At 37.9% G+C, this 16,590-nt stretch overlaps 1 protein-coding gene across 1 annotated transcript in view; it reads left to right on the top strand.

The window, feature by feature from the left end:
- Positions 1-16,590, top strand: part of LOC134803061 (zinc finger protein 62-like) — a 125,911-nt gene that overhangs the window by 63,541 nt on the left and 45,780 nt on the right. The window contains exons 2-4 of the mRNA XM_063775767.1: positions 4,360-4,495; positions 5,101-5,298; positions 6,006-6,065. Coding sequence (XP_063631837.1) covers positions 4,360-4,495; positions 5,101-5,298; positions 6,006-6,065 — 394 coding nt within the window. The remainder of the gene's footprint in view (positions 1-4,359; positions 4,496-5,100; positions 5,299-6,005; positions 6,066-16,590) is intronic.

Genomic DNA, 16,590 nt, shown 5'->3' with positions numbered 1-16,590 from the left:
CAATTGGAAATATGGAAATTACTGAGCATTAATCAATCAACCTTTGTGTGTTATGGGTCTATCAAGGCTCTGTCATGCCAATGACAAAGTTGGATAAGACTGGGCCAGTATTTCTAATATTTTGTAGTTAGCAATAGATGGTGTTCAGTAGAATATCTGACCAACCTACAAAGAAACAAAACAACTTAATATACTTACATACTAACACAAAACTAATGCTACTTGGAGGAGATTTGGAGAGGCGTCTGCCCAACAGTGGGCGCATACTTGCTGAGGAAGTAGAAGAAGAAGAGAAAAAAAGGGGTAAAAATTGTTTAATACAACCTAACACCTCTATAGGGTACAGTCAGCAGCAGAAGTTGCTAAGCAGGCCAAGTGTTCAAAATGATCTTGACGCGACTTTATTGTTAAGAAAATAAGAGCGTGTCTAAGTCATTTTGAGCACCTCACCCGCTTAGCAACTTCTGCTGCTGACTGTACAATACTTAAACATATTTAAGATTACTTTTAGTTAGAAATTCATTCTAAATACCACAAAACGGTGTAATTGTTCATATTGACTGGACAACTTATCTCACATGGAAAAAAGTAATATAAGGATAATGGAATTAAGGACACTCCAATAATAAATATATGATTTGCAGCACCCTCATCCAGTGCACATTCAGTTTGATTGATCCCTCAACTATGCTTCCAACATTATTTATGTGGACTATAAGGGGCCAACATCTGTTTATTTTAATAGTGGATCGGAGTTATAATGACTCCATTCCACGGGTAGAATAGCCAGGGGAGTAAGTTTTCTCGGAATGCACATCAATTTTCTTTACAGAGCATAATGCACTACGTCCATCAAATGTAATTTTTTATATTGGTATTGTATTGTAGACAACATAGCGACATTGGAGTCTCATTTCTAATATACTGACTTTACTCTTTGAGTCGCACCTATTAGGGAGAACCTTATCTGCTATTTTACCACTGATTACTTACCCGTAGCAGTTAATCGAGACTATGATAATAACTACCACCAAACTAGAACAACAGAAGAATGAAGAGAGTACTCGGAAATTTCACAGAGTATAATTTTTCAATTGTTAGCCCGAGGAAGAGTTTCAACGCCACGACGGGTAGAATCCAATCACAGAGATAGAAGTTTGAGGCGTCTCTAAAATAAGTCTTTGATTTAATTTAATAAATAAAGCATTCATCGTTCACGTTATAAGAACGCCATAGACGCCATTAACAGTTCATTGACCTGACCATTGACATTACCAATTGACGTTTCGTTTTTTGTTACAACTTTTATTCCTGAGTTGCAGAAGCCAAGTTCAAAATATGACGCCAAGATTTGTTCATGTTTAAAAATCCAACCAACAATTTATTAATAAATCTGTTGATTCGCATAAAGATTTAATAATACGATAAAAATAATTTCTGCTAGTAGGTATTTGCTTTGGATTTATATATGCGTGATAAAGTAGCATTACACATGTAAAGTACTTACTTGGCTAGAATGAAATTTCTTCGTATTATTTTAATCTTTATACGAATCAACATGTTAATCAATAATTTGTTGTTTGCATTTTTAAACATGAACGAAATCTTGGCGTAATATTTTGAACTTGGCTTCTGCAGCGCAGCAATAAACGTAGCAAATAAAACAAAATGTCAATTCATATTGTCAATGGTCAGGTCAGTGAAATGATTTTTTAATCAATTTTTAATGGTGTATAGAGAGGTATGCTGCGATTGAAATCTGCCCAAAGAATACTAGAACGTAGTGATTATAAATGCTCTTTGAAGAATACAATACTCACTAGGATTCGGCCCGTCGTGGCGTTAACACACGTGCTCGGCCACTTGAAAGCATTGTTTTCGGTGAAATTTCTGAGTATCACTGATGTGTTTTTCCAGTTCGGTAGTTACTATCACAGTCTCCATGTCTCCATTAGCTGCTACGGGTAAATAATCAAATCAATGGTAAAATAGCAGATAAGGTTCTCCCTGATAGGTGGGACTCCAATGTCGCCATATTGCCTACAATACAATACAACTAATCAATATAAAAATCAACTGTCGGATGGACAACAGACATGCAAGCCCGAAACACATTAACAAAACGTGACGCGACGCCACCCGACGCGACGCGTGTTGAGTCGATCGAATTGTATTATTTTCTATGACTAGAATCACACTATGAACACCCCACGTGCCATCACGTTGGGTGTTCATAGTAAAATAATAAATAGAGTAAAATTGATGTGCATTCCAAAACACACTTACTCCCTTGGGTTGCTACCCAAAATGTAAGTGTACTATGACTCAGATCCACTATTAAAGCCCCTTGCCATCCACATAATATAAATAATGTTGGAGGCATAGTTGAGGGATCGATCAAGACACTGATTGTGGACTGGATGAGGATGCTACAAATCATATATTTATTATTGGAGTCTCCTAAATTACATCACCTATATATTACTTTATTCCATGTGCAATAATTTGCCCCGCCAATATTAACTTTTACATTGTTTTGTGGGGGGTCCATATTGGGTTGCATACAAGTTTAGGTCATATCTTTGATGCGCATAACAACTTGTGTCATAATCATCATTGCGCATACAAATTAAAAGTCATATTATCATGTGTCATACATTTTTAGCCATAATTTTTGATGACATACTCAGCAGTTGTCATATATTTTTTGTGCATATAGGTTTTGACTATAATGAATCAAATGTCATACCAGCTAAAAGCATAGTTATCGATACTTATAATGTTTCTATGTATAACGTTTTGTAGCATAATAATTTTCAACCATAATGATTTACATAATTTTAGCCTCTCAACAACTCCTCGAAAAAAACCTTTTCCCTAATATCCGTCCAAACACCTAATTCGACGGACTATTTCTGCGTAGTTTGCCCTTCGGGCATCTAAAGAAACCTAACGAACCTAACCTACCTATTATGATTAGTTTCTTTTATATAACCGTTTCTCCTACTGGAGGGGGCTCCTCTTCTTCGATCTACTCTTTTATACGGTCTTTGTGTGGTTACGATTATGACATTTATGACTAAAGTAATATTTGCTTCATAGGTGCTCACAACCATACATATTTATTATTCATGCTTTGGTTACAAACATTTTGAAACTTTTGAAACTTTATGACCACTATAAATATATGACTTAACTTTTTATGTCTATATTAATACTATGCACTGCAATACTTCGAACGAAAAACAATCATGGATATCAAGCATATGACTTAAAATTTTATGCAAATTAAATTAATGACTATAAAAATTATGACAACTCATTTATGACAAAAACCCAGTTATGCTCAGGAATAATTCTGACTGAAGATTTTTATGACTTACAATTTTATGCATAAAGTGTAATGACAATTTAAAATATGACAAAAGTTGTTATGCGACCAGAGGGAGTCCCTTTTGTGGGATTTTAAATAAATTTATAACTCTTATAATCTTAAATCGTAGAAATATGTATAAGTAGTGTTACCACCTGTGGATATGTTAGGTTGTATTGTTGTAGTGTACAAATTTGTTATTAGTTTTGTGTTAGTATGTAAGTATATTAAGTTATTTTGTTTCTTCGTAGGTTGGTCAGATATTCTACTGAACACCATTGATTGCTGAACTACGAAATAATATATATACTGGCCGAGTCTTATCCTATCTTAATATTGGCATAATAAAGGCTTGATGAAGCGGTAATGTAATATTGATTGAGTATTGCACGGCTATTTCTATATTTCCAAGTGGACACTTACCCAATTGCGTCTAATAAGAGCATGGAAGAGTATTATTCATGTAGCTGCTGTCTGGTGCGCCCTCCGGACAAAGGCCTCAAGACACTATACAATCATCTCGGCAAAGCAGAGATATATGACAATATGCTGAGAGAATGCTTCGGTTTAAATGTAAGTATTAAAACCTTGTCTTATTTAAAGATTTATTATACATTTATGCTTTTATTTGGCAATATCTGAGGCAACATGTCTCATGAATAAAGTTCTTAATTTTTTTTTTATGTTAGCCCCAACCAATTATATTTATTAATTTTAACATATTCAGTGCTAGCGTCTGCCCTGGCTTTGTACGTGTTAACAAATTAGTCACCTAAACCTTCCTCAAGAATCACTCTATTCATAGGTGAAAACAGGAGTTTTTGAGTTTTCAGTGAACATACAGACAGGCGAAAGCGGCGGAGGACAGGCACTAGTCTTACAAAGCTTTTGTATCAAGTTAACCTTCTTGTCATGCAAACTTTAGTAGCTGCATGATTCATTATATGACTAGTTCTAAAGAAAACTGTTTCTATTTTGTGTTCCAGCTAAGTTTAGGTAATGAGGAGTGTGGGATCTGCGAGGTGTGCGTGGGACGGCTGCGGGACGCGAGCGACTTCAAGCTGCAAGTACAGCGCGTCCAGGACGTACTGCACAAGCGGCTCACGGGAGCACTCCCTGCCAGTAAGCTATCCAAAATTCATTTTATATTTAGTGATTCTGTTTTCACCATTATAATTTAGAAATTGTAACGATCCATTCTATATATATTACATGTATACGTGCGATGTGATAGAGGAGGCCCAAACACTTAAGAAAATTGATAATCTCCTTTGTAAAGTTGCTAATTCTCTGGAAAAATATACTACTATTAAAGAATTAGTATATAAAATAACTCGTAGAGCTGTAACAGACGGGCGGGGCGTACTGGACCATGACATTGGTAAAGATAAAGATAAAAGGCATGTATGAATATGTACAGACAACAAAAGCAGAGCCTTGGTCCCCTTAATAGACCTTGGTGTGGTCAGTTGGTTTCTTTTTCGCTCACTTACGGCTGCGTCCTTAACGGACGTACGGCGGTCCACCTTCCACACGATCGACTAGGCCTCGGATCGGACCAAGGTCGCGGTCCGGTACGCCTGTTATAGAGGGCCTACCACGAACCTCATTCGACGTGTTGCTTCTCTGTCGCACTTGTAAATTCGTACGTAAGTGTGACAGGGAGGCAACGTGGTTCGCGGTAGGCCCTCAGCTTTTAGACTCAAGAATAGGTATCTACGTTGCAGAGCAAGAATCGTCCGGTCCCGAGCGAACTTGGAACACAGTTCGAGGAAACACCATCGAGTCCCGCATCGGCGTGCTGGAGGAAAGCAGAACGGAACTGGACCAACTGGCGAAATTAGTTGATGACGTTATCACGGACTCGACGAGGAACGAGCAATGGGTTAGACGGTCGAACATCAATGTTGTACCGGAAGTGATGGGTGAGAACCTATTCACCATTCTAAAATGTTTAACCACGTAAAGCGAATTCGAGTTAAACACGAATAGTCGTTAACTTTAGGGTACCACCCCACACTAGCGTCTCTCGGTCTCGATCGTCGGCGTCTAGTCAACTTTATGGGTGTTGCTCGACGTAACGTTGGCGCAACTGCGCAGCAACGCCATTTTCCATAGCGCTGACTAGGCCTCGACGCTCAAAAGACGCTAGTTTGGGGTGGCTAATGTAACGCGCGTCGCTATTAGGAATGACACTGATGCAGGCGCGCTATAAGAAAGACGATTTCATGTCCTCCGTAGACTCAAGAACTTAAAAGCGTCGGAACTCGGCTTAAGCAATAGCTCGAACAGAATTTACAACAACGCTCACCTTTCTAAGGAATTAAAATAAATAAATATTATAGGAAAATTTTACACAGATCGACCTGGTCCCACAGTAAGCTCAATAAGGCTTGTGTTGTAGGTACTAGACGACGATTCTGTTTTTAATGGTTTTAACTTCATAACACCTGTATGACGGTGTCTGTTTCTTTTAACTATTATGAAATTTAAATGAATGCTTAGGGCCACTTGCACCATTCACTGACACTGGGTTATCGGTTTAACCGGTTAACCCCGGGTTAGTGGGATGGTGGAAGTGGCGCTTAATAAGCTTACAATGATATAATAAAAAAGTTACGTTTTCTTTCAGCTGCGGGTGACAACTTTAAAATCAAGTTAGAGAAACCTACTGGAGATGACGCCATTTCGCGTAAGTATACGAGGGGTGCCTTTTAAGTTGTGTCGTTTGTAAATGTAAATAAATGCTATTTATTGTTTTTCAAAGAACTTGCCTTAATATTTAATACACTTTTTCATTCGGTCAAACCGACTTTTGATTTTGAACACTATGTATTTTATATTTATTACATTTAAGATTATGGTCAGGGAAAAACTTGAAAAAACGCCTGGAAAACCGGGAAAAGTCAGGGAATTTTAGTTGTAGGAAATAGTGGTCACCCTGCGGTAGCTTGAACATGTCATGCTCGCTTAAAAGTCTTTGCTTACGGTGGCGTCGTTGATCGGGTCGCCACTTTCCCGAATGAAGGTTGAGGGAGGCGATGGCTGAGATACGCGTCATACTCGTGAACGGGTGCTGTTTGTGGAGACTGGTCTGTTTAAGCTAACACAAGCTATTATACTTAGTAACTTTATTTTTATTAATTAATTACAGTGAGACGCCTCATTCTGCTCTCGTATGTTTCTTTTCTCTTAATGAATGTATTAATTATACAGGATATTGACTCTTGGAGACCCTATACATCTCTAAGGATAACTTGATAAACTATATAATCTTATAGTTCTGACACCTAGAGACATTTACACCTCTAAATATTATAGTTTTTTTTTGTATTTTGTATCTGTATTTTTTATGTAATTCGACATTAAGAGACCATATACATCTCTTAGTAATTGTAATACGTTAGATTGAATTCTTAGTTTTATTTTATAAAATTGTTGATGTTATTATTTTTGCATGTATGTAAATTCAATGATGACGTGTAAAAGTGCCCTTGTGGCCTATTTGCTGAATAAATGTTGATGTTTGATGTTTGTTTGATGTTTGATATGAATAGTGTCCAATTCTTGTTTTTTTTGTTGAATTCTATGGTCAGTAATCAGTATTATAGCTATTTATGATAAATCTCGTAGAATAAACTAGAGACGGGTATCTATAAAAACCTTTGGTAATTGCAAACCTCATCAGTCTCATCACAAGGACCAGTTAGAAAGTATTTACCTAAACTTGAGTTATATTTTTGTCTAAAGTGTCATTCTATGGAACTTACTAACTGTGTAAACAAACCGCCATATTGAAATTGTCTCTGAATGATGAATTTACTATTGACTTTTGTTTACATAGTCACAGAATAAATAATAGTACTAGGTAGAGAAGACTCACTCTCTAACAAAATGCGTCTGTTATGATCAGGACAGATATGGCCGCTAGGTGGCGACAGCGCCACGCGCGGCTTATGGCTAGCCATCAAAATTGGTGTGGAACGGATGTACTTGTAGCTACCTGTTGCAAAGCGACGAAATCGTGGAGTAAGCCACGCCTGACATAGTTAGCAAGTTCCATTGAATGACACTTTACCTAAGTGTACAATAAAGACACGTTTCCGGCAGGCGGGATCAAGCAGGAGAGGCCAGAGGTGGAGGTGGCTGATAGCAACATCGTATCAGGTGTGTACTCCGGATGCTGTATCCCAACGAACTGGAATAACCGTAGAAGTCTGATTACCTTACGTGCTTGTACTACTTTAACTCCCTATGGAATTAAAACCTTTTTTTACAAATAGTGAATAGAATCAGGCGTTACTTTGCGGAAATCCATATTAATTAGAACCAAAATATTACTTTGCTAATCCGCGAAAAGATAACGTGCTAGTCAATCAGTGCTAACCCGTTATACTTGCGTATTTTTACATGCAATTAATGTTCCCACCCTCCCACCGCAAAACTAAATACGCAAATAAATATAACAAACCACCACCAAAAGAACAATACTCGAGACGTGTTTCGCCTCTCTACGAGGCATCTTCAGGAGATGTTGACGGTCGGTGTTGGGTTAGCACTGATTGACTAGCACGTTATCTTTTCGCGGATTAGCAAAGTAATATTTTGGTTCTACATTTTTTTACAATCCATGCCCGCGGGAACAATACAGGCCTTTGTTCTTCGGTACACCTGCATGAAATAAGATCTTTTTTGAGCAAGTGTTGAATAAAAGTACTCGTAATAAGCTTTCTTGATATTATTAATATTTGGACTGGGGCGAAGTCTGCCAGGGCGAAGCAAGCGGATGACAGGCGGTCACATAGCTGATCAATATGCGAACTCTACGTTAGTCCGGAGTCAATTATCAGGCCTAGGTATCACACTTGGTCAACTTGAGGGACGTCTTGGCCGTTGCAACTTATATTTAAATCGTGCACTCTGTTACTTCGCGAGCAGAAGCGGAGTATGTTAGTTTTTGCAACGTTTAATATCATTCCGTTGGCCGAGAACCAGCTTCCACTTCCTAATATGAATTATTATTGTTCCAGTTGCATTACACGAAGGATCGCCAGCGTCTTTTGCTCAACCCGTTCCTACCGCGTCCCAAAGCGCCTCGGTAGCGCCAGCTCCGAAGGTTACCAAGCGCAGCTCCCATAATGGAGAGAAACCTTACGCGTGTAACATATGTGACAAAAGATTCGGACAGAAGGGCCACTTAAATGCTCATTACGCAAACCATATAGGAAAATTCAAATTCTCTTGTGAATTATGCAAAAGAGGATTCGTACACAAACATCAATATATTACTCATATGCGGACACACACTGGAGAGAAACCTTACGCGTGCAATATCTGTGACAAAAGATTCCGGCAGAAGAGCCACTTTAATGAGCATTACGCAAACCATATCGGAAAATTCCAATTCTCTTGCGAATTATGCAAAAGAGGATTCGTAAAAAAATTCGATTATGATTCTCATATGCGGATACACACGGGTGAAAAACCATACGAATGTGACGTATGCAATAAGAAATATAGACATAAAGGCCAATTAAACCAACATAAAAATACTCATGTGAAATATGATCAGAATCGCGTTGAGCCAGGAGAAATAACTACATGCAAAAAAGAGTCGTCAGAAGAATCAGAAGATCAAGGACCCACAAATTATTTTACGTGTGATATATGCAAAAAGCAATTTTCGGATAAACACTATTTAGACGCTCATTCCAAACATCATTCTGGAGATTATCCGTTCACTTGCGACATTTGTACAAGGAAATTTAATACGCAGTTTGCTTTGAATACTCATAAAGTTGATCACTCGGGAGGGAGACCTTTTAAGTGTGAAAAATGCAATAAAGGGTACACAACGAAAGGTGCTTTAACTCTACATTTGAAAGTTCATACTGAGGATTATAAGTACGCATGTCATCTGTGTAGTAAACGATTCATAATAAAGGAGACTTTAAATGTACATATGCGCGTACATACGGGGGAAAAGCCTTATACCTGTGTAACTTGCGAAACTAAGTTCCGCTATAGATGTAGCTTAAAGAAACATTTATTGGAGAAACACAACCAAGTTATGGACAAACAATTCAGTTGTGATACTTGTGGGAAACGATTTGCATTACAGGGGACTTTAGTAAAACATATGAACAAACACACTGAGAAGGAAACCACAGATAAAAAGAAAGACCTAACATTTATGTGTGAAATATGTAGCAAACGATTTTCGACAAAAGGTATTCTAAAAACCCATAGAGAAACACATAATGAAGAAAAACCTTTTGAGTGCGAAGTATGTCATAAAAAATTCCGAACGAAGACGAATTTACTGGACCACACGCAGGTGCACGAGGAAAAAAAACACTCGTGTGAAGTATGCGGAAAGCCATTCAGACATAAGTCTGCCTTGAATGTTCATATCCGACGGATGCACGAGGAAAACAGACCGCATGTTTGCGATATTTGTAATAAAGCTTTTGTAGTTCTTGCGGAACTAAAAATTCACAATCGTGTACACACTGGGCAGAAACCGTATGCTTGCGAAATATGTTGTAAAAAATTTCAGCGCCCTGGTAAAGTTAAGAAACATCTTATAAATGTCCACCACGAGGAGCCTACGAGATTTATTAAATTAGTAGAATTGAATAAATATGACTAAATTAAAAGTGATTAGTTGTGTAAATAACATTGGATGCAAGGTGACATTGAGAAAATCCACTCATTTTTAGAGTTCCTTAGGTAACTTATTACATTATAGTTTTGCCATATCAGTCCGCGACTTCGCTCAGTGGTCGTTGCAACTATTAAGCTGCAATTTGGCTACATTTACGCTTAAAAAATTGAAAAAAAAAATTGGAGGCAGGGTTGACCACCCTGCCCTGGTCCCAAGACTAATAAGGATCGAGGAAAGAATATTCTAGCAGTGGCGTGCACTTCATAAAGGCAAAAAGGCACTGCCTACCCTACTATAATTCCGATGTCTATCCTCTTAAACTACTTAATTTAATTTATACTTGATCGTACTATCAGTAATCAATATAACTTAAAACATTCTAAAATTTAATAAGCGCTCCATCTACCGGTTAAGCATTGTCATCAAGTCATCATCTATAATTCGACGCGACGAAGTTTACACCACGCGGCACTAGCGCCGCTACGTGCCTTGCACGGCAAAGACAGAAAACATTTCCGTCTAAATCTTTCTATGTGTGCCTTCGTCGTTACGCGGTTACAGTGTAGTGGGCCTTCCTGTAAGTACGAGCACACAATTATACAAGTAACGCACACATTTAGACGCAATAGGCAGTGTCTTTCGTACCAAACCTAAACGATGATGGCCGAAAGTTTCCGACTAGTTCCGATGTTTACGTGACTATTTTAAAAAGTAGCATTTGCTATGGTAATTTAGTGCAAATACGAGACTATTTTTTTATTCGTTTACAGTATTTGGGTAAGTTTATTTACATTTTTTATTCGGTCGCCATTGTTTGTTTGTTTTGGTGAGTTTATGTGATAACAGTTGCCGGCAATTATAAAGTGCGATTAGTGAAAAAATGGATAATTTTAACTGTGATAGTTGTACGGTGGGTGTGTGTGTGTGCAAACTATTAAAAATGATGCGTTTTCAAAGCTTTCGTTTAGCCAAAAAAAACAAGTAATTGAAAAGGGCCGGTGTACAGCGGAATTACAACTAACGCAGACAAGTGGGAAAGTAACTCGCAAGTTCAATCATAAACAATACGATTCCTACTCGTGGCTTACGGGTTGCGCCCATAGCAATCGTCTGTTTTGTTTCCCGTGCTTGTTGTTTTCTAAGAGTAAAACGGTATGGAATGACGCGGGTTATGTCGATCTTCATAACTTTTCAACGGCAGTAAAAAAACATGACCAATCAGACAAACACTTAGAAGCTTCTCTTCAATTTCACACGTTTGGAAAAAATCGAATCGAGACGCGATTAAATGCCCAAATAAAAATAGACATCGACAGACATAACGCAAAGGTCGATCGAAATCGAAATATTTTTCAGAGGCTCATTGACATTGTTTGCTTCTTGGGAAAGCAAGAGCTCGCATTTCGCGGACATGACGAATCCGAATCGTCGGTTAATAAAGGTAATTATTTAGAGATGGTCGAATTGCTGGCTAAATATGACGGCGTTTTAGAAAACCACCTGCAAAATTCGACTAGCTCATTTACGGGTTTATCTAATCGGATTCAAAATGATCTAATTTTTAGTGTGGCGTCTGTGTTGAATGAAACGATAAAACGGCAAATAGCTGCCACTGATTTTGTTGCTGTGATGGTTGATGAAACTCCCGATGTAAGCGGAAAGGAACAACTGGTAGTAATTTTGAGATATTTTCACAAGTCGGAAGTGTATGACCGATTCATCAAATATGTCGACGTGAGTTCCGACCGCACCGCGCCAACTTTAAGCAGTATCATACTACAGATTCTGGCAGAGTTTGATTGTTTGTCGAAATTGATAGCTCAGACATACGATGGTGCCGCTGTGTTGTCGTCTGAACTCAATGGCGTTCAGTCATTGGTTCGTGAGCAATGTCCTCTTGCTCTGTATGTCTGGTGTTCTGCCCATGTTCTCAATTTGGTACTTTCAAAATCCTGTGAACGTATTCCTGAAACTAAACGTTTTTTTAATGTAATTAAGACGTTAGGCAATTTTTTTCACAGCAGTACCAAAAGACAAGACCATTACAATAAAATGGCAGACTTAAAAAAATTGCCTCGCGTTGCCGACACACGTTGGACATATAATTCACGTACCGTAAACGTCATATACAATTCTTGTCCACATCTGATTAACTTGTTGGAAGATATGGCAGAAAACGAAAACACCTGGGACGGCGACACATTGTGTCAAGTATCATCATTCTTGCACAATTTAAAAGAGTTTGAATTTCAGTTTTTACTCCGTATATTTAACGAAATTTTCGCAGAAACGGATATACTTTACAACATCATTCAAAAAAAGACGTCCGATGTGGGTTATTGCGTAAAAAAAATAAACGAATTCGAAGCATTCCTGCAATCATTTCGATCGAAATTCGATGCAATTTTCGAAGACGTTAAAAAAATAACCGGGCCACCATAGCGAAAACGCAACGTTGCAGATGCAAAAACGAATTTTAAAAGAATTTTTGTCGAAATCGTAGACAATATATATAACGAGTGCCATGACCGTTACCGCAACATGAAAAATTTGAAATTTTTTCAGTTACTATCCTGCGAAAATTTCACAAAATATAACGAGAACTTTCCCACCGGTATAGTTAATGATTTTGTCAACGAATACAAAGCATTCAGTTTCAACGTAGACCGCCTGATAAATGAGCTTAAATGTATATATAAAACCGACGATTTTAACGATATGAGCACCTACAATATAATACACTTATCAAAGGCGTTTGACGTTATAAACCACAAATTGCTATTAGCCAAGCTAAGTCTTTACGGAATTGAGGGTTATGCACACAAATTGTTCACGTCATTCCTGTCGGACCGTAGGCAGGTGGTGAAAATGTCCACGAATGGAAAATCACAAATCTCAGACACAGGCCACGTCAACTTGGGCATCCCTCAAGGGTCAGCGATCGGCAATACCTTATTTCTGTTATTTATTAACGATCTTCCGTCAGCAATAACGAGCGGCATACCAGGCGGCTTAACACGGTCGCGTTTTTATCCCTTGTCACCATGCCTGTCACGTTCTAACAAGTATGTAAGTGCGAAAGGGACGCGCATAGTGATAGTCGATAAAAATGGAACCGTGCTGAGCCCGCTGTACTCTTCGCGGATGACACAACGGTAGTCGTGAGGGCCCAAACCCATGAACTGCTTGCTGAGAAAATCCGTGAGGCATGTGATCAGCTACAGTTGTGGTTTTCGTCGAATGGGTTGCTCTTGAATGTCGCGAAGTCAAACGTGATGATTTTTTCAGCTCGTGGCACTGCAGTACCTTCGTGTATTACAAACGGCCCAATGCCATTGTGTTCTGAGAGCAAATTCCTGGGCTTTACGGTTGACTCGAACCTTGGCTGGAAGTGTCATGTTGACCAATTATGCAATAGGTTGAGTAGTGCTGTCTTCGCCATCAAGAAACTACAGCCACTTATATCACGAAAAGCACTGAAGGCTGTGTATTTTTCCCATTTTCATTCATTAATATCTTACGGGACGTTAATATGGGGAAATTCCACAGATTCAAAGCGAGTCTTGATACTTCAAAAACGGGCGGTTCGATTGCTAGCTGGAGTCCAAGCCAGACATTCGTGTAAGGAGCTATTCAAGCAAATCGGTATAATGACACACTACTCACTTTACATATTTCAAGTATTAATGTTTGTAAGAAATAATTTGCCAATGTTCAAACGTGTCGAGGTTGCGGGCAAACAGCTCCGATCCACGGGTAGACTACGCACAGTGCCGCGTCGCATGGCACTTTCAGTCAAAAATCCGAGGGTGATTGGACCAACGTACTATGAACGTCTACCTGCAAAATTGCGAACTGAACCATCTGACGAAACATTTGAACGCCAATTGAGACTCTTTTTATTGGATAATCCATTATATTCTGTAAATGAATATATGGAAATGACATGTAACACAATAAACTGAATGTAATTAATTTTTCTTTGACCTATATTTCATTTTTATTTTAATTTGACGATCATTATGACATATCCATGCTTACTGTATTGACATTGTTTTTACATTTTATATTGTTTGACATTGTTAAAAAATTTAGTTAATTAATTGATTGCTTATAATAGTTATAATGGTTTTTAAATTGTGTACTTATTGCTTGACATTTGTATAATTATAATCAATTCTTATTTTCCTACTTGACGATCATAATATAAATTCGTATAGATTAGTGTAAAATAATTTATATTGTAATTTCATATTATGAAATAAATAAATCTAAATCTAAATCTACAACATTTTGACGAATACGGATTAAATGCAGTTTTTCCTGAAGTCCTTCGACTGGCCAAATTAATTGTCACTGTTCCCGCAAGCAGCGCTTCCACAGAAAGGTCGTTCTCAGCGCTCAAACGCATTCACACATACTTGAGAAACACGCAGGGCCAGCAGCGACTGACCGACCTGTCGAAAATTTCAATCGAGAAATCGCTGTTAGCGGAAATTAAACGGCTTCCCAACTTTTACGACTCCATTTTGCAAATATATTTACAGAAAGACAGGCGAGTAGATTTAATACACAAATAATTAATTAACTTCCCATACTTCACAGCTCCCTCTAGTATTTTGGTCATTATTTTATAAAAAAATCTCTAATTAAACTTCCGACGCGTACACACACACACTACTGAATAACTTTAATTTAATAACAAAAAATAATGAAACCACCAAAGAAAAATGCCGAAAGGCCACTTTGATTATCCGTAAATTGATATGTCCATAAAATCAATCAGTCTTCGGATATTTGACGTGGTTAATTATTAGGTACGTCATTATTAACCGACTTGACAACAAAATGAAAACCATCACGCAATTCTTTTGGTAAGTTAGTAGCTCCCATTTTTTTTGCCTACCCAGTCTCAAATCTCTGTGCACGCTACTGTATTCTAGGGTGACAGTCTCGACTCCCCTGTGCTTTGTGGCAAGCTTTATGAACTAAATAACCAAGACCTATTGGAGCTACTGAAGACTAACGAAGTTTTCAGTAACACTACCAAACTAGAGATCGGAATTGATAAAAAATAAATAAATAAACGTTTATTCATGAATCGTGCTTACAAATAATTAAATTAATTCTTCTGCCAAAACCACAATGTGGTTTGCTGGCAGACAAGGTACCTATAAATTTAATTTATGTAAACTAGGTAGTTTATAAATATCTAACTTAAACTTATCTATTTAACCCTTTACCGCATACGCAGCACTACATGGCAGTTACAATTTTCAACTCTATTGAAAACTATTAAAGTTCATTTTTGAACAAATTCTTTTTTATGATATTAAGTAAGGGGTTAACTTGAATTTTAGGCTTAGGACTTGAAGTTGTATATATTTGTACAAGGCGCAGCGGGGCATTTTCGACTGGTAGGTTACAAAGAACAACTGTGACTACCGAAAACTACTATCTACAGTACTTTTACTGACAATTGATTGCCTTCATACGGTAGATTACTTATCAAGGTTTATTTTTTCAGACTCACATCCAAACATGTTGAATAGGCTATAAATATGCGAGTCACCTTTGAAAAATATTTCCCGCATCAGGATTTCCCCGCTACACCTTAAATTATATCTTCGTCTTATGTAACTAAAAGAAATAAGGAATTAAAACAGGTACGATACCCAAAAGTTTGGGTGATCTTGCTACTCTGGATGATGAATAAAATATACCTAGAAATAAATGAAATGCCTTTTTATTCCAAGTTTCAATAAAAATCGAATACCTAATAGCTCTTAACCCTTTTCCAGGCCGCACCAATCTACAAGATTTACCCGAAAAATCCATATATGTACCAATTAATCCAGCTTTGATGATTCATTTGAAGACGAGTCACATTTAGCGAAACTCCAATTTAATTTGATCCTAAAATCGGAAGGCTAAAGTTGAAATTATATTGGCGCGTATGTGGTCGATAAATCGTACTATGCCTGGAAAAGGGTTAATGGTGGCAACTCCCCGAATCCATTTCTCTCAGAAGCCTTGACAAAGCGGTCCGCATCTATGCAAAGACAATGGGACATCTGGAGCAGAGGTGTACAACTCATTAATTTCTGGTGAGTGTCAGGATGGCGGGTGTACATCAACAAATGGAGCTGCGGTATACGTCAGGAATTAGTGCTAGCAATGTGCCAAATGTGCGCCAAAATTGGAGCAATGTGCTCTTTAAACTCCAGAGATATTTAAGAAATAGATGACGCCCGCCATTCTGACGTCAGGTTGGCGGGCGCATTTCCAGTTCCAGCTAATGGCTGCCTACTCGAAGGTGAAAGTTACTGCCTAAGGTTAGTGCTCGCAATGTGCTTCCACATGTATGAAGCACAATGAAATTCAGAGAGCGGTTAACGAGTAATATGGAATTGAATAAAAAAATATATAGACGCCTGCTTATTTTAAATAGCGATATCACATCTTCATTGCAGGCAGTTCAGGCGCACACAAAACATGCAGGCGCTTTACACAAAAAGTGATTAATAACATGATACTGGATACTAAACGC

Source organism: Cydia splendana, chromosome 26 (genome assembly GCF_910591565.1).
Source record: "Cydia splendana chromosome 26, ilCydSple1.2, whole genome shotgun sequence".
Classification (NCBI taxonomy): Eukaryota; Metazoa; Arthropoda; class Insecta; order Lepidoptera; family Tortricidae; genus Cydia; species Cydia splendana.
This window is presented reverse-complemented; position numbering and strand designations above follow the sequence as displayed.